Below are 20090 nucleotides of genomic sequence, written 5' to 3'. Positions count from 1 at the left end.
AGAAAAATTCCTTCTTCTTTCTGCACAATCTCCATCCCCAAAAAATAGTTCAACAGTCCTAGATCAGACATCTCAAATTCATTCTTCATTGCCATCTTGAAATCCTCCACCATGTTCTTGTCATCTCCAGTGACAATAAGATCGTCCACATAGATGCACACCACCAAAATCTTCCCATGAGCTTCTTTTGTGTATAAGGCATGATCATTGTCACTTCTCTTGAATTTTTCTCTCAAGAAAAACTCATCAATTCTGCTGTACCATGCTCTAGGTGCCTGTTTTAAGCCATAAAGAGCTTTGTGTAGACGAAGAACATAGTCTTCCTTTCCTTCTTCTTCAAATCCAGGTGGTTGCTCAGCATATATCTCTTCTTCTAGCTTTCCGTTTAGAAAAGCAGACTTGACATCAAGTTGAAATAACTCCCATTTTCTTTGAGCAGCAACAGCAAGAAGTAATCTGATAGTTTCATGTCTTGATACTGGCGCAAAAGTCTCCAAATAATCAACTCCATGCTGCTGAGTAAACCCTTTAGCCACCAACCTTGCTTTGTGCTTCACAACATCTCCTTTTGCATTTGTTTTGAGCCTGAATATCCACTTGACTTCCACCACATTTTTGTCAGCAGGTCTTTTAACCAATTGCCATGTCTTGTTCTTCTCGATCATGTGTATTTCTTCTTCCATAGCCTGTCTCCATTCTGTATGCTTTACAGCTTCTTCGAATGTTGCTGGTTCTTCAAAGCTTATGTAACAACCTTCACATACTTCAGCAGACTCAACATCAACGTGTGGAGCAGTAAGTAAGATATCACTCATTGATCTGGTTCGTCTATTTGGCTGGCTTGAACTGCTTTCTGGACTGTCAAGATCCAGATTAAAGGGCACTGGCTGAATGCTTCTTCTCCCTCTAGATTCATCATCGCCAGAACTTGAATCACCAACCCTTATATCTTCTTGTCTACAATCTGGTTCCAGAGATACAACAGATTGTTTGTTCACCCCTTTTTGCTTCCAATCCCACTTGCTTCCTTCATCAAATATCACATCTCTTGAAATGTCTATTTTTTCTTCCTCCAGCAAATAGACTCGGTAGCCTTTAGTTTGAGAACTGTAGCCAACAAAGATTGCTTTCTTGGACTTGTCATCCCACTTCTTTCTCTTTTCATCTGGTATGTGTACGTAACATACACACCCAAACACCTTTAAATGATTCATTGATGGCTTAGTTCCATTCCAAGCTTCAAGCGGCGTCTTGTTCTCAAGTGCTTTGGTTGGAATTCTGTTCTGAATGTAAGCTGCTGTATGGACAGCTTCTGCCCAGAACTTCATTGGTAAGTCTTTGGCTTTGATCATAGCCCTTGCCATCTCCACTAGACTTCTGTTTCTTCTTTCCGAGACACCATTTTGTTGTGGAGAATATGCTGCTGTTAACTGCCTTTCGATGCCATGATCTTCCAAAAACTTTGTGAATTCTCCAGAGAGATATTCAGATCCTCTGTCTGATCTAATCTTCTTTATCTTGCAGCTAGCTTGATTTTCGACAAGGTTTTTGAACTTCTTGAAGGTTTGAAAGACTTCTGATTTTGACTTCAAGAAATAAACCCAGACCATCCTTGTTGCATCATCAATGAACGTAAGGAAATATCGGCTCCCAATGATTGATAAACTCTGCATTGGTCCACAGACATCACTGTGAATTAACTCAAGTTTTTTAGTTGCTCTTGTCTCTGATTCTTTTGGGAATGAATCACGACTATGTTTGCTTAAAATACAGCTCTCGCAGCCTTCTTTCTCCACCACGAACTTGGGAAGATCCAGAACCATATTCATTGACTGCAAGATCTTCAGATTTGAGTAACCAGTGTGCCCAAGCCTTTGATGCCATAATTCTGCAACTTCATTTTTTGCCACCATTGCTGTTTCAGTGCTTGAGGACCACTTGATGGGAAAGCTCTTGTTTACCATCTCTACTTCAGCTACCTTTCTTCCAGCACCATCATGTATGATGCAACATCTTTCCTTAAAGGTGACTTGATATCCATTTTCAATCATTTGAGGGACACTTAACAGATTCTTTGCAAGCGCTGGTACAAGAAAAACATCTCGGATGATTCTCTTGCCTTTCTTTGTCATGACTTCAACATCTCCTTTTCCTTTGGTCATCAACACAGCTCCATTACCAACTCTTATTGGAACTTTGATGTTTGTGTTGATTCTGGAAAACACCTTTTCGTTTGGAGTCATGTGATTAGTGCACCCACTATCAATGAGCCATAAGTTCTCTTCAAATGACTCTTGATCATCTTGTCTTGCGGTGAACAAGTGATTCTCTTCTGCTTCTTCTTGTTCATGGGACACTTGTGCTTGTTCTGGTTTCTTGCTTCTACATTCTCTTGAAAAATGACCAGGCTTTCCACAGTTGTAGCATTCACTTCTACCCTTGTTTTTGTTGAAGTCTGGCTTCTTTCTTCCACTCTTTAAATAGCAGACATCTTCATTGTGGTTGTCTTTCTTGCAGAAGCCACACCACTTCTTTCCTTTTCCTTTGTAACTTGTCTTCCATGAGCTTGTCTTGCCATGGTCTCTGATTTTCAGGCTTCTAAAACGTGCATGGAATGCACCTTCACCATTTTCTTCATCTTCAGGGAAGAATTTCTTCTCATGAGCTTCCAAAGATCCCACCAACTCAGCAAAAGTCACTGTCTTGAGATCTTTAGTTTCTTCCATCAGTGATGACAGTGGAGCATAGCTCTTGGGCATAGAGGCTAGAATTTTAACCACCAAATCAAAGTTTGATCTCCCTTCACCTAGAGCTCTCATTTGATTAGCTACAGCATGGATTCTTTCAGAATAGGGCTTCACCTTTTCTCCTTCCTTCATTTTTAGATTCTCAAAATCTCTTCTCAAGGCTTGTAGTCTAACCATCTTTACTTTTTCATTACCTTGATAGGAATGTTCAAGCAGCTCCCATGCTTGCTTCGCTGAAGTTGCAGACAGAATTTTGTCAAAGACAACATCAGCTACAGCAAGTTGAATGAGTTGTAGAGCTGATGTGTCTTTCGCCTTACGGGATCGCCAATCACCTACTTCTTTTGCATAGTCCGCTCCAGACATGTCCGGTGATCTAGATGGTGGTTCAGGGAGTCCTTCTTCAACGATTTCCCAAAGCTCTTTGTTCATCAGAGTTGTCTTCATCCTAGCCGCCCAGAATTCATAATTATGTCCATCAAAGACAGACACCAATTGTGAAAATTGCAGGTTCGACGCCATGTGTGTTTCTCCTTCTTGTTCCTCTTCTTTCCTTCTTGTTATTTTGATTTTCTGGTTCTGTCTTGTTCTTTTCTTGTTCAGACTTATTCAAGCTTCTTCAGTCTTGTTCAGCAGGGCTCCAAGGATCAGCAGGAGCTCTGATACCATGTTGCAAACTGCAGAAAATTGCAGGTTTTCTTCATGTTTCTTTTGTTCTGTTTTTGATCTTGTTCAAAGAAAAGAAAAACAGAGAAGTGTTTTGTGTTTAGAACGTATGAGAGAGACAGTAGTAGCAGAGAGAGAAAGATGAAGTAGAGAAATGATATTTTTCTTGCTTATTACACAATACTGGCTATTACATATATTTATACAGAGAACAGAACACTCTAGATCTTTCTCCATACATCCTTATTATTGACTTAGACTTATGAGTCTTTGACTTTTACATAACTAAACAACAGCTTCACGTGTTACTCTTATTTTCACACGTTTATGTTTTGTGGTTTGAGAACAAATAGGCATCATTCAACACATTTGTCTTCGGAGAGTTCTAAAGATGAAGCGTTTTATCTCATCTTGTATTGGTTGAAAGTTTGAACTAGGTAAATGAATTGCTGAAGAAAAAAAGAGAGACGTGCCTCCACGTCCATTATAGTTGTGCCTCCAAGGCTCCAACACCAAAAAAAAGAGTTCTTATTTAGTTTGCATCGTAGAGATTTTGTGCAGTCAGAAGTTATTACGTGGTGTTTGGTCGTTCGATTCATGACTCAGAAATTATCGAATTCTTCTGTGTCGTTGTGTTTAGTTCTTTTGTCGTTTCGTATGTATTATATCGTAAATAAAATCAAGAAACGGTTAAGGTGACTTTTAAAAAAAAACCGAGAGTAGTATAAATAGAGTAGTAACTCAGAAGAAAAATGATAAGTAACTAGGAGGAATACCTTTTCAAAAGCTGTTAGGAAAAAATGAATATCTGATTTTGAAGAGGTATTCAATCATATTCACTTAGCTCTTTTCTCGTTTTGTATTGTATAATACTTTTACAAAAGCCGTTAAGAAAAAAGTGAACCATATAATTGGATCAATCTCCGTGTATCAAATGGTCTCTCCTGGCGTTTATGGACTGATAACTGGTCATCTATAAGCAGTCTGAGACAGCATCTCTAACTTGGAAACTCCTTCCTTGGGATACCAGAAATGGCAACTCTGCCCTCTCTTCAGACTAATGGTTCCTCGAATTTACCACCGGCTGGATCGGACTCTCAAGTAGAGGTACATGCAATTCTCACCACCATTCTGTTGAATGAAGAAGAATATTACTACGAATGGGTTATTGATGGGAAAACAACTCAGAAATACTCTGCTGGAGAAGTGTATACTCTACGAATGGGTTATTGATGGGCCAGCGATACGACACTTAGCAACTATTTGCTGGCAATCATGCATCTATTGGATCTTGTTTGAGCATAATGCATACCTCCACAGAAACTCCTTCCGCTCTTCTGACGCCTTGGTCCGCCTGATCGACCGCCAAGTAAGAGACAAGATCCTTTCAATCAGAGATGCAAACCCTTTAGCCTCCTCTTCTATGATGCAACAGTGGCTATCTTGACAACTCTTTCGTTTCCATCATCATTCCTATGCGACCTCTCCATCGTCTCTGGTAGCGACGATTGGCTTTAATTCTTTTGGGCTTTTTGTGGGTTTTGTAATGATTCTTGATTTGGGCTTTTGTACTGGGTTATGTTAGTTCTAAGAAACAAACTGAGGCCTTGGACTTGTATGATTTTATTTCTTTTTCGCGTTTAATATGAAAAATGTTTCAAAAAAAAATTGAACCATATACCATTACTCAAACAGTGCTGAGCGTAAAACAAATAAAATATAATTAAAATTATTTTCGCCTGACTAGTAAAATACAAGCTGAATTGAGTGAAAAAAAAATTTCCCGCCATAAGTTTCTCGCTATTGATGCTATTCAATCATAGCCAATATGATTGCTTTCTAAAAGAGTAGTAAATTCAACCTTTTTAAGTAATCAGTATTAAAACATGATTACTTAGATCTATAACCAATTAAGTTTTTGGCGTTGTTTATATAGGGTAACTAGCACCGGTCCGCCCTACGGACGGGTTTTTAATTTTGAAATAAGTTCAACAGTTTTCGGTATTCTGCTAACATTATATGTTTTTATTATTTTTATATATTTTTTATATTTGTTCTTGTGAAGCATGTATAAACTATATAATCGAAAAACATCTGAACCCTTAAAAAGTTAACACTTAAAAAGGTTGGTTAACTTTTATCAATGTTAACCGAAAACAACAAAACCATACGCCGTTAACACTAAATCTTTTTTTTAAAAAACATATGTGATCTACGAAAAGTGATATTATGGATATACTAAGCAGTTACATTGTTTGGGATAATTTTCTTTATAATAAATTTGATATGTTATAGAATTTTAAGCACGTAAAATATGTGTGTTTACAGTCTGTATATGTAATCCATTGTGCTGTTCACATAAAGAGAAGAAGACCAAAACCCGCCCACAGCCTCAATATTAACAGCCTTATTACTCTGATGAGCTTGTTCTTTTTGCGGTTCGTTCTGCACCCAAGGCCAGACCGAATGACCACACGTTCCTCCCAAACCTTCTTGTTCATTCCCTTTCCATGGCCACGACGATCTTTTCTTTGCCATCCATTCTTCAGCTTTTGAGGCAAGTTTCTTAGGAATATCATTTTCATAACTGGAATCTCTGAAGGGCTTTGAAGAAGACTTATCCCTACGCAAGAACACACCGAAAAGAGACAGGATAAAATCCCCTCTAGCTGTGCTGGCACATGCATCCTCCTTCCGTTCAAATAAAGCAGCTTCGAAGAAGCCTTGATCCGAATGATGACTGTCCCCACTTCCACCCTCATGGTGTGCAGCGCTGTTATCACATGCTTGCATCTTCGACCTGACCTTGTTCCCCACATTGGATGCCTGTAGTTTTAACAACACTATTCAAACGATGCAGCAAAAAAAAAGAAAAGAGAATGTTTAATTGAACTAACCAAATCTGATATCTTGGATTTAATAGCGACTTGTATAGGCTGCTGAGAATCAAGCCCAAGTTTCGAGACAACAGCCTCTTTGGAGTCAAGACCGAGCTTAGATGCAACACTATTAGTCACCCGGCTAAAGCTCGTTTCCCCTTCTTTCCCCCTTGTCTTAACCTGAGAGGCTCTCGGGTCTTGAAAAAGAGCAGCATCGTTATCACAAATGATCCCAATAAGAGAGCCATCATTATTGTAGAAAGGAGACATGGTAGTCACTACTGAAAACCTGTCTCCTGCTTTGTTCTTGACAGGAAACTCACCAGTCCAGCTCTCTCTGCAGCCGCAACGCCGAGTGATGTTCTGTGCAACCGCAGCGTCTTGGTCATCCACAAGAATATCAATCGGGTCATTCCCAAGTGCTTCTGAAGATGAGAAGCCGTAAAGCTATCCGCCATTGAGTTCCTGGAATAACCATGCCATAGAATTTTGAATCTAAACATCAGGTCGGACACATGAGATAGACATACACTTAGATTGTTTCTATTAGAGAAGCAAAGAGTTATGAATCTGAAAATAAATAGCGCTTCCTGCTTGATTTGTTGACGTAGTCTTTCCACCAACAACCTGAGGCAATGCGTGCCATGATATTTAAACAAAACCCAAGTAACATGATCAGTTCACCGGAACTCAATTACAAACAACATGATAATAAATCAGACAAACCAAAATACTAAAAATATACCATATTGGAAATAGATTTTGTTCATATATATATATATATATACATTTGTATTAATTTTTAATGTTGGACACAATTACCCTATATAAATAAAAATAATTATCAAAAATTATATATAACTAAAAAATATAAAAATATATATAATCTCACTTAAATATTGGGTCCGATTGGTAATAGCTGTAATTTCAAAATTATTATTGTAGAAAAAATCTGTAGACTTTTTGCTGTAATTTTAGATTTTATTGCCGTAGAATTTTATGGAAAGCACTAAAAAATTGCTTTGTATATTTGGCTCTGGAGAACACTTATACAGTTGTGTAGATTATTTCAAGAACTGTGGTTTTAAAAAATAAAGAGTTGTCGACAAAAAAAAAAAAAAAAATAAAGAGTTATTCTTGGGTTCACCCCTAGGTGAACCTTTATAAGGAATCAACCAATAGGAATCAAGTAATTTCATGATTAATATCTTTTAAAAAAGAAAACCAAATATTATCAAGTTATATTATGTTTTTAAAATAAATAAAATAAAAACAAATAAAAATAATAGTAGTTATTTGATTTTAAAAAAAATATTTTTTAACATTGTCAAAAAAAAATAAACCTTAAATCCTAAACCCTAAACCCTTGAGTATACCCTAAACCTTTGAGTATACCCTAAATCCTTGGGTATACGCTAAATACTTGGATAATCTTTTTTTTTTTTTGTCAGCAACATTACAGACTCATATTGACTCTGTTAACCAAATCGGGGGATCCGCATCCATGTGAGCGACGTAAGACGGTTGCTTTCTTGCACTGCGTGCTAGACTGTCCGCCTTTTTGTTATTCGTCCTTGGTACATGAATGATCTCCGTAGTATTGAAACTACTCCTCAAACTTCTTATGTCTTCTAAGTAGGTTGCAAAGGCTGGCCATTCATCTGGTTCCGAAACCATCTTCACCAATTGCGAGCAATCCGTTGCAAAAGTAACATTATACTGCCTTAAATTCCTCATACATTCCATTGACCAAATGAGAGCTTCGATCTCTGCGTGCAGTGGAGACAGACTCGCTCTTGTATTTCTTGCTCCCATCAATCCCACAAAACCCGGCAGAGTACTGTACCACTCCTGACCCGAGAACTTTTCCTTGTCTTTCCATGATCCATCTGAGAAACACCATCTACCTGTATTAGTTGGGACCTGTGGAGAATCTTGGATAATCTTAAACTCTAAACTCTAAACTCTAGTATATACAAAAAAAAAATAGATATTTTAACACCGTCATCGAAATACTAAACCTTAAACCATTGGTAAACCCTAAACTCTTTTTAGGATTAAAGATTTGGTATTTTTAAGATTTAGTGTTTAATGTTTTTTAATTTAGAGTTTAGGGTTTAGTGTTTTGATGACTGAGTTAAAATATTTTTAAATTTTTTTGTTACATGTATTACTATTTTTATTTATTTTTAACATTTTTTATTTTAAAAACATAATATAACTTGATAATATTTTGTTTCCTTTCTTAAAAGATATCAATTGTAAAATGAGTGATTCCTATTGGTTGGGTGAACCTCTAGGTTCACTTTAGGGGTGAACCCAAGAATAAGTTAAAAATAAATTAAAACTTGATTACTCTGATTTTGGTGTTTTAGAAATAAATAGGGTTGGGAAAAACATCCACAACAACTACCAATCACACCCTATTATATGGAAATGGATAATTGTAAAATCTTCCAAAAAATCTATTTAAAAAATAATATCTAAAATATTTAGTGCATTATTTGAAGCTGAAAATTTTAAAATTTGTAACTTCTAAGCTCTCAAACAGAAGAAAAACCATCAAAATATCGTGATAAATTTTTAGCTGACTAAAATCATTAGAAAATTTAAACGGCGTAAAAACATAAAAAAGTCAATGGAATAAAGTCATTAAAATTTTTGAACGGACTAAAGTTATCGGAAATTTTCTTTAGTTTATCGACCATCTTTATTTATCCGGAAAAAGAAAAGCTAAACGGTAAATAAAAAATTTCTAAAAAATCACATATCAATTTTTCCGCCCCAAAATAACAGAGTGACTTATTCATTAAGACACATTTGTCTCTTTTTACACAATAGAACACAATCCACTTGAGAGGCACAATATAGAGGAGAGAGATGAAATGTTGGACCAAAAAGTCTTTCTTTCTTTTAGAAAAAATAGGAGTGACTTACTCATTAAGACACATTTGTCTCTTTTTTACACAATAGAACACAATCCACTTGAGAAGCACAATATAGAGGAGAGAGATGAAATGTTGGACCAAAAAGCCCTTCCTTCTTTTAGAAAAACTAGATAGAAACCAGCTGGAATTAAGTTCTCTCATTAATTTATTGTATATCAGAAGAGTGTGTCTTCATAATAGACGTCGGATGAAATCTGTATCTCTTCTAAAACAATTTTATTATATTGTTTTATAGTTTTACCTTATATTTGAATTAACTTTTATTTCAAATATAAAGATATATAAAATAATTATAATTATTACAGTAAGCTAAATATGTATAGTTGTGTACTAAAAAAGTGTGGACATGGATAAAAAAGATGTGGACACCAGAAATGTGGATAACGTAAAGACTAGAGATTATTTTGTAGACTTTGTACATTAAAATAGATGAGTTTTGTTGATTAAAGAAATATGTGTACACACTCAAATTAGAGATAAATCGGAGCTTTTGGTTTTAATAATATATTTTTGTGGACATGAACTTAAAAACAAGATGTTGTAGACAACATCTAATAATAAAAAATGTGAACATGAACAAATGAAATGTGGACAGAGATGTATATAAAACATGGACATGGACACAATTGACCAAATCAAGATTTTATAGATAAAAGCTCCATCGATTAGTCACCATCATAGAAAATCAAAAAGAAATTGTTACCTGTCACCTTATTGACATCGGAAACAAAGGTCTATTCACCGGAGCAGCCGGTTTACTCGGTTCAGATGGTGGAAACTGTTAATTTCTCTTATTGCCTCGTTGACATGACTTGGAAAAATCGCCGAGTCTTGATTTCAACTCGGTACCGGAGATCCGAAGACTCTGCTTCACTATAACAGAAAAATCAACATTTTCTATTAAGTCAGGCTAACATTTTCTCAGTTAGGCATGAACTCATGTTAACAAAGAACTCATGCTAACAACGAACTCATGCTAAGAAGATGACTCATGTTAACAAAAAAATACATAAGAGTTGTGGACATAGAGTTGTGGACATGGATGGATATCAAGATGTGAACAAATTTAGTTTTGATACCACAAATTGTGGACATGGATTGGTGTAACCAAAATGATATTCGTGTTCACGCACACCAATTAACCTAATGTGCACACTACCACAATCGAATGATATGTCGATGTAGCACTTTAGGATCGAATCCACAGAGACCAACTCTTACACTTTATTTCTATAGGATCAATATTAAGCTAAAACAATATGGGGGTTTTGAGTTTTGTAACAAGCAGCAAATAAAATAAAGTAAATGTGAATTCAGATTAAAGAGAAGCCAGCCTAGGGTTACTTCATCGGGTGTCAATACTTGTGAGCCAAACAATTATTCAAGTGCTAATAAGAACAGTCTAGAACTCGGATCACTCAAGTAGAACAGCCCACTGTCGTGGTACTGCTCCCTATGCTGATCGATCTCACCGTCTAACTGTCGTTGAGGTGAGAAGTGATCGCAAGCAATAGAGATCAAGTCCGATAGGTTCACAAAACACCCTAATATCTACTTTCGCTGATCAGGGATGCAATGCTCATTCAAAACAGATCTAGCAACCTATTACACGGTTAATGAACAGGTTAAACCTATGATCTAACATTAAGCGGCCAGTTTAATGCAAGCAATAAGAACAGTTATGAATGAAGACAATCAATGGATTCACTTATCTATGTTTAGCTCACGAAATCAACACCCTAGAACCCTAGACAAGCTAGCCGACTACTCAGCCATGACACAAGAGATCAAAGACATGGATACTGAATAATACTTCATAAAAATAACAGAAACAAAGAGAGGGTTCAGGATAATCTTCTCTATGGAGAGAGAGATGGAGCCTTCTCCCTTTACAATAAGCAATTCCAATAAATCTCAAAGTCTCCAATGGTTTCTTGTGTCTAGAATAGCGTAGAATGATGTAGAAAAATAGAAAAAGAAGTTATATCAAAAGCCACAGGCGGCCAGAGAGAAAAAGAGGATAATTAGGGCAAATCCCGAGATGTTGTATTTTCCTTATTCGTCGGGAACAACCGCGGGATCACTCCGTCTGCTTGTTCCGCTTGATCGGGAACAGTCATCAGACTGTTCTGCGTGAAAATCACCAAACTGCACTGTTTTCTGCTTCTTTTGTTCCAGCAGGTCCATCTCCCATCCAGTGCAACTCCAGACCTGTAATGACTCGAAAAAGACTAGAAAGACTCGATAAAGACTTGAAAACCAATTAGAAAACATATATACAACTGTTGATGTCTGTGGTAACCTGATTCAGTGCCTTGACCTGAAGTTGCTGGCTCTGGAGCATCGGCTGCATCATAATATTCAGATTTTTCAGATCATCTGGCGGACTGTTCCCTGCAGGCGGAGCACTCGCGGCTGGAACAGCTTGCTGATTGCTCTGCGGGGTGGTGTTCTGATACCCAGATCCTTGTGCCTGGTTGTTCTGCAGTAGCTGATCGACCTTAGCTGTCAGCTCATCAATTTTCTGGGTGTGTACACTGTCGACTTCCTTGGCGCGATCGCTCTCCTGGTTCTCATTGGTTGAGCTAGCTGCCATGTTCTCAATCAGCTTGAGCGCTCCATCAGTGGTCTGAGTCATGAAGTCTCCATTGCTCGAAGAGTTTAGAGCACCTTGGTATTTCCAGTCCACCCCATCATAGAAAATGCCCAGGAGGTAATCATCATCAAATCCATGGTGAGGACATTCTCTTTGGTAGTCATTGAAGCGCTCCCATGCGTCACAAAAAGGCTCATCATGGAGCTGTCTGAATGAGGTGATCTTGTTCCTCAATGTAGCTGTTCTCGCCTTAGAGTAGAAATGGTTGAGGAACGCTGATCGGACCTGTTCCGACGATGTGAGAGAGCCGGTAGGGAGAGAGTTCAACCACCGTGCAGCTTTTCCATCAAGAGAGAATGGGAATAACATGCACTTGATGTAGTCTGGTGGCACACCATTCGTACGAGTGAAACTGCAGACTTTTTCGAAATTCTCAATATGCTCCATTGGAATTTCTGCAGAGAGACCAGAGAACACTTTTCTCTGCACCAGATCAATCAGAGCAGGCTTGATCTCGAAGTCCTGCCTGGTGCAGAGTGGAGGAACAATGGCAGAGCGCGTAGTAGGAATGTTCCGCAGAAGGTTTCTCTCCCCGATTGGAACAGTCTGCGCTGCTTGTTCCTGCCGCGCGAGAGCAGCCTGTTGAGCAGATTGTTCTGCAGCTGCTTGCTGAGCTTGGATGTCTGCTGCATCTGAAGCATCTGCTGTTGCATCAGTTGCATTGCTGCAGCGAGATCATCCTGATGACCGTGATCACCCATGGTGGTGTCAGTAGGCCTTGGCTGTTGTCTCTTCTGATTTTCTAAACCTTGCGATCTCCTGCAACAAAGAGAAAAGAGCAAGTTAGAGGTCTTAAACTAAATAAATAACCGAAAAATAAAGGTAAAAAGATGGTCCCCAGCAACGGCGCCAAATTGATATTCGTGTTCACGCACACCAATTAACCTAATGTGCACACTACCACAATCGAATGGTATTCGTGTTTTCTGCTTCTTTTGTTCCAGCAGGTCCATCTCCCATCCAGTGCAACTCCAGACCTGTAATGACTCGAAAAAGACTAGAAAGATTCGATAAAGACTTGAAAACCAATTAGAAAACATATATACAATGATGTATAAAACACCATATATCACAAAACCTCACCAAAAAAGAAAAAAAAAGATTTTTGGCATGAACTCATGTTAACAAAAAGAATGCATAGAGTTGTGGACATGTAGTAATGTGGATAAGAGAAATGAAAACTGAACATAGATTCATGTTAACAAGAGAATAAAAATGTAGTCATGGAATCATGTTGACAAAGGACAAATATTGCCAAAACCTCAATAAAACACTCACCACGAGTTATGGCCTAGATCACCAGAAACTTCAAAGAGACCGTTCTCTCAAACCGTGAAGACCCAGAAAACGATCAAGATATCAAATCGAAGCCCTCGCCGAGACGGGTCTGGTTGCCCGGTCACTCGTATGGAGCTCGGTCGCTATAGCGACCGAGCTTGTGTATGAGCACGGTCGCTATAGCGACCGAGCTTGTGTATGATCTCGGTCGCTATAGCGACCGAGCTTCGTATGGTCCTGCGACTGCCAAGCCCCCATCCTCGTGGTTTAACGATCTTTTGTTACCTCCGATGATCGTATTTTAACGAGAACGTCGTTTAGTCGCGGAACCTTTTGCAAGGAGACGATTTTTAAGAAATCGTTGATTTAAGAAATCGTTGATTTAAGAAATCGTTGATTTAAGAAATCGTAGTTAAGAAATCGTTGATTTAAGAAATCGTTAATTTTCTTAAACAAGATTTTCCCGCGAGTTTTTTGTATAAGTTTTCCTTTCCTAACTTCGCCGTCAACACGAACCATTGGAACTTGTTTCGACGCTGCAGACAAATATATTCAAGAATTTTATCGTAAAAATTAGTTTAAGTAATTTTTACGAAAATTATTTTTTTCGAGGAATATTTTCGAACGTTAATTTCGTTGTGACCGTTTTTGACCCTAACAAGGGGTTGGTGAACAGCAACTGGTTGCAGGTTCAATTCCGTTTCTTTCTTTTTAGTCTAAGGTCATTCCAGTCTTTTTGATGTGCAGAAGTGTGTCTCAAGTGTGATGTGCCTTAAAGTGTAATTCTAAAGTCAAAAAGTGTCTTACAGTGTAAAAAAATCAAAATAATATACATTGGAAAACACATGTCTCTTTTCCTATGCTTCACTTTACCACATACTCTTTCTCTCGTCTTCTTCTTTGACAAATGTTTTTTTTCCCCTTTTCTCTTTTATTTTTCTTTCACAACCCACGCTTGGATCTCTAAAATATGTAAGTTTATGTTGATTTATTATTTTCTATGCATGCTTTTTAATATTGGTTTAGTTTGTGCCTTTGTGGTTTGGGTTTTTGTATAGATCTATATGTTTGAACTTGATTTAGGATACATTTAGTTACGTTATGTAAGTGTAACTAGATTAGTGATAAAAAAATTGTTAATTAATTTAAGATTTTTACTATGTAAATTTAGGAAACAGTTTTGTAAACACAATTATAAAAAAATCCTTACAAAACGTTTTCTCTAAATTGTTTTTTCTGTTTTTTGTACACATGTTTTAAAAATGTAATATTATAAACTGTTGTTGTAAAATTATATTAACGTGTATTATTATATTTTTTATAAACTATTAATAAATTTTTTTTTTCTTTCTATTTTCTTTTGAAAATTTTGTTTAAGTTAAGTATTATTAAGAAAAAGTTTTTAAGTGACTTAAGATTTTCTTCTCTTTCTTTTTTTTTTGGAAAAAGGTTTTTGTTTTTAAAATATTTATTGTGATAAAATATTTATTTACATTTTAAACAAAAAATTTACATACAGTATTGTTTTTTCATGATGTATGTTCGACAGTTTTTTTACTTTCTTTTTATTAAAATCATTTTTCTAATATTTAGAAATTTTTTTTTACTAAATGGTATATAATATGTATTTAACCAAAAAAAATTGTATGAAAAGTCTAGAAAACTATTGTAGAATTAATTCTATATAATTTGTATTATAAAATATACATATTAAATTTTTTATTTAAAAAAAAATATTTTAAAATTTTTGATGGATTTTTTGTCACAAATTTCTGATGAAAATGGTCGTCAAAAACTTGTGACGATTTCGGTTGGAAATTTCTGAAAAATTTTTCTCTTCGGTAAATGGTAAAAAAATCTAACTATTTTTTTAAAAAATACAATATTTGGCCTATTTAGGAATGACGGGAAAATCCGTTGAATATTCATCCTTTATTTTGAGTGATTGTATATATTTTGGTGCCAAACCAAATTTTTAAATCCAATATTGATTTCATTAATTAAACACAGTTTATAATCATAATTCAAAGACTTATAAATGTAGTGTTATTGGGAGATGAATTTTATTCATATTACTTGTAAGACGTAACTTTAAAAATATCACTAGACTTTGATCCGTGCGTCCGCACGGGTGTTCTTTTCGGTTTGATTTTTTTTGAAATTTGGTATAGGTTATGTAATTGAGATATTATATATATATATATAGATATTATATTATATGGTGATCTAAAATGTTTAAACGATGAATTAGATTAGTTATTTATATCAAAAATTTTGGAAAGATGTTTGTTAATCATATAGTTTATCTGTGGATTTTTGTTAACTTTATATTCAATAAAACAAATATTTGATATGTTTCTTTACTTATTCAATTGTATGGATTATTTTGTTAACAAATTTAGAAATGCATAAGTTCATATTAAATTATTAACCATATTTAGTTATAGATGAAATATAGTTGTAAAGATTTTATGTATATTAGAAAATTGGAATTTATAGTTTCAAAGATATGCTCATTTTTAATAATATAGATTAAATAATTTCTATATTGAAAGAAATTTATATTATTTATAAATGGAATTTGTAAAGATAAATCTCTAACATAAAATGAAAATTTATTAGCCCAAAATTCTCTTAAAAATTAACAAAGGCCCAAAAAGATATTAGAACCACTTTAGTTCTTAAAATATGGAGTAAAATGACAGGTGGTCAGGTGCAAAGAAATCTTAGCAAATCTTGATTTTAACCGAGAAAATTTAGTTTCTCTCAAAATATGGAGTAAAATGTAGCTTATTAAAATATAGACAGAAAAATATAGCCCATTAAAATGTAGACAAATAAATATAGCCCATTAATATGGGAATTAGGTCCAGCAATAGGTAAACTCACTTAAAACAAAACATAGTCCATTAATATGTAGACAAAAAAAAACGAAATGGACTATATGTAGGTAAACTCACTTAAAACAAGACAACATCTGTTTTTTGATTGTCCGTTTAGCTCAGGAGTCTGGTCTTTCTTCTACCTGAAAGCCCATCTTGTTCCAGCATCAAGAGACAAGAATAGAATTCTAATTTTAAAGCTAGTGTATCAAGCTTCTTTGTATCTAATCTGGAAGGAATGTAACTCTAGGCTGCATTCTCAATCTTCTCGGCCTCCCTCGGCCATCATAAAAGTTACCTTTTGTACACTTGGTTCTCTTTTTTTTTAGTTAGTCTTCCTTTCTGTTTTTTTTTTGGCTATGCAAACTTCTTCTTCTTTTTTTGAACGGCTGCTATGCAAATGTCTATAGTCTGAAAAAGTGTTGTGACTCCGAGGGGAAATTGGTTTCAAGTACTGAGCATTTATTTGCCTTGTTACTTCTTGGTGATACTAGCAAGAACCTGAAAGTATGAAGCACCAGACTTGCTTGGTATTGACCTGAAGTTATTAATGCACAAACTACAATTTGAAGCCCATCATTAACCAAAAAGCCAAAAAATGCTCATCTTCTCTCCATAGATTGTGTTGGGCTTTTCCAAACCCATGTCCAATTCTCTATTGTCCGATTAGTACGATATTGTCCACTTTGGGCCGAAGTAGTAAAGCCCGCATGGATTTGATTTTGGGCTCCTTCCCAAAAGGCCTCGTACTAATCAAAGTTGGATATTCCTTTATATACTAGATACTATTTGTCTAAACTTCCAATGTGGGACTTTGTTTGCATTCACAACAAACCTCTTCTCAAACCAAGTACCACATGAACCCTTGGTTTTCAACCTCCAGCGAAACCTGGCACACGTCTTGTACCGCTGTAGTCACCAACGGGACTCTTCACCTAACCCTTGTTACACCATTAGGATTTATCCACCTAACACTTACTACACCATTAGGACATTCACCACCTAATCCTTGCATCACCGTTAAGAATATCCACCTAATCTTGTATCGTCGTTAGGGAGAGACTTTCGATACAAGTCTCCGACACCACTTATTCGCGAAGTCATCTTGAGGATTCTCCTCCCACAACCGAAGCTTCCAGGATCTTTGACTGGCCTCTGCTACGCACTCCGCCCTTCCCATCGAAGTGGAGGCTCTTCGAACTTGAAAGGTATTCTGGTCTTCTTGCAGATATTCGTCAACCTGGCTCTGATACCAATTTTTGGGCTTTTCCAAGCCCATGTCCAATTCTCTATTGTCCGATTAGTATGATATTGTCTACTTTGGCCGAAGCAGTAAAGCCCGTATGGATTTGGTTTGGGACTCCTTCCCAAAAGGTCTCGTACTAATCAGAGTTGGATATCCCTTTATATACTAGACACTATTTGTCTAAACTTCCAATGTGGGACTTTGTTTGCATTCACAACAGATTTACTTTATAATTCAAAGCACTCATCAAAATCTAGTTAACATAATAGCAAAATAGTACTAATCCCAATAGAATCCTTGTTCACAAACATGAATTACTTATTCTGGAGGATATCACTAGATTTATATGCTAACCAGTTCCCATGAAGTAAATGGTACATTTGAAAAAGTCAAAATGATACAGTCTATTGAAATATATTGACAGAGACCAGAGGGAGATACTATCTATAACTTGCGAAATTAGAGACTACTATGTGGAATGATGCTCAAATGATGAACTCCGTTCTGGAACGAGTAGATAATCAGATAACATTTCCAATAACCCCACATGCAAGAAGGTAGTATACAATGACGGTTCTGGGAAGGATTCAGATTGTCTTATAGGTCAGTGACGGTTTAGTCAATAAAAAGGATTTGAAGTTTTAATGGATGTCAGGAATATCCCTCTGAGCTTAACACCATTACATGAGAAACTTGAAGCCTTAATATGTGTAGCAGAATGCAAGATTAAATTTTGACAGGGAAAGTGGCATTTGAGACAGACATCCCAGATTTGGTGAGATGGTGTCTTTACAGAAGATTGCCTACTTTCCTAATCCATTTGGAAGGATTTCAAAGATGTGGAAGTTTCTTCAACGTTTTTGGCTTTTTGCAATCTCCGAAATTCTACAATTGAAAATTTCAGTAGCAACAAGCTTACACAAAGTGTAAAGATTCAGATTAAAAATGTTGTTAACACAGATACAAAGTTTCCATTTTGGATTATTTGATTTATTAGTAAACTAATAATGTTAAGATTAAAATATTTAATTAATTAATTGTGTTATTAGTTAACAGAAAAGTGTTTCTTTTTAATTCATTTATTTAATATATGTTAATTTAAAAAAAAAGAATACTTGTTTTCATGATGTATAAAAGTATTGAATTTTATAAATTTACCTTTTATATATTATTCTAAATTTTTTTGGTGTACAGAAATATATACACTAAAATATAAATGTGTTCTTATACCTAATATTTTTAAATAGTATCAAAATGGTTTGAATTTTTAAAAAACATATATAGATTATTTCATTGTAAAAACTTTAACCATATAATGATTTTAATATTTATATAACTTTGTAAGTATCATATATTAATTTATGATTTTAATAAGATCATACATTTATATATTACTTTAAAATATATTACTTTAAAAAAAAATTAATAATTTTATTGAGTTATGTTATATTTCAGACCGATGATCTGTCAATTTATCGGATATTAGTTTATAAACTTCACACTTTAAGTGTGCAAAGCAAACATACATTTTTAGTTTTTTTCTTACAAAATAATATCAATCATTCTAAAATGTTAAGAAAAAATAAAATAGACTTATTTTGAATCAAAACAAACAAAAATACATAGTTGTGTTTATATATATATATATATATATATATATATAAATTATTAAGTTGTTGTTATTATTATTTTTAACGAGCTTCCATATATTAATAGTTTAATCCAATTTTCCCCTCGGGGTTACAACACTTTTCTAGACTATAGATGTCTGCATAGCCGAAAAAAGCAGAAAGAAAGACTAAATAAAAACCGATAGCCAAATTGACAAAAGGTGATGGTTGTTGGTACATTCCTTTGAGCACCAGAAAGAAGGACAAGTTTGGCTCTGAAAGTGCGATGGATCTCTGCTATGATGGCCTAGGAGGCCGAGAAGATTGAGAATGTAGCCTAGAATTACATTCCTTCCAAATTAGATACAAAGAAGCTTCATACACTACCTTTAAAATAAGATTTATATTATCGTCTCTCGACAGGTCCTTCATCCATTTCATCCCAGCATCAATAAGAACTGGTAGAACAAGATGGACTTTCATGTAGAAAAAGACAAGACTGCTGAGCTAAATGGACAATCAAAAAACATATGTTGTCTTGATCCCTTTCCCAGGTGCAGATAATACACCCTGGCGCAATATTAAAGACTCAAATATGTAATCTATTTTAGATTGGGAGACGACAAGTTATGATTTTCATAGACATTTAATTTTTAATGGAATTCTATTATATTTTAGAATACTCCAACTAAAAATCATAAAAGTAATTAATTTATGTTTTCATAATTAATCTATAATAATTTACAATACTAATATTGTACTATCATGATCACTTTATTTAATACTAAATTAATATATTTATATAAGTATACAAATAAAATTTCATTTTTAATATTATAATTAAGATATTTTAATTTTTTTTAATTTATATTTTCATTAAGTTATATATAATGTATATTAAAAATTATATAAAAAGACGATGATGATTTATGATGAAATAATTAAAATAATAAAATTATCCATTACAAATCTTAAAAATATGAATTCTCCATAGATATTTTACCATCCAAAAAAATTGTTTGGTAGGGCTCCTTATATTTTTTATGGACCACACTTTAGCAAGGGTAATATTTAAATTTGACTTTGTTTATATATCAATACTCTATCTAATATAAGCATGTTTAGAGAATCTAATCACATGTTATGATTTTACAGATGTAACTCTTTTCTTGTTATCA

General features: G+C 34.9%; 1 protein-coding gene, 1 long non-coding RNA gene and 1 other non-coding gene across 3 annotated transcripts; 1 reads left to right on the top strand and 2 right to left on the bottom strand.

Moving 5' to 3' along the window:
• Nucleotides 1–4203: 4203 nt before the first annotated feature.
• LOC130499552 (uncharacterized) lies at nucleotides 4204–5041 on the bottom strand. The gene is made up of 2 exons (XR_008938425.1): nucleotides 4628–5041; nucleotides 4204–4544 (listed from the first exon to the last, which is right to left on the bottom strand). It is a non-coding gene; the product is annotated as an uncharacterized LOC130499552 (long non-coding RNA).
• A 694-nt stretch (nucleotides 5042–5735) lies between these two features.
• Nucleotides 5736–6750, bottom strand: LOC108824754 (uncharacterized). The gene is made up of 2 exons (XM_018598146.2): nucleotides 6311–6750; nucleotides 5736–6239 (listed from the first exon to the last, which is right to left on the bottom strand). The coding sequence occupies exons 1-2, from the start codon at nucleotides 6560–6562 to the stop codon at nucleotides 5736–5738; spliced, it is 756 nt and encodes a 251-aa protein (XP_018453648.2). The 5' UTR covers nucleotides 6563–6750.
• A 5216-nt stretch (nucleotides 6751–11966) lies between these two features.
• LOC130500478 (small nucleolar RNA R71) lies at nucleotides 11967–12073 on the top strand. The gene has a single exon (XR_008939103.1). It is a non-coding gene; the product is annotated as a small nucleolar RNA R71 (small nucleolar RNA).
• The last annotated feature ends 8017 nt before the right edge of the window (nucleotides 12074–20090 follow it).

The sequence above is a fragment of the Raphanus sativus genome, chromosome 9 (genome assembly GCF_000801105.2).
Source record: "Raphanus sativus cultivar WK10039 chromosome 9, ASM80110v3, whole genome shotgun sequence".
In the NCBI taxonomy this organism is placed as follows: Eukaryota; Viridiplantae; Streptophyta; class Magnoliopsida; order Brassicales; family Brassicaceae; genus Raphanus; species Raphanus sativus.
This window is presented reverse-complemented; position numbering and strand designations above follow the sequence as displayed.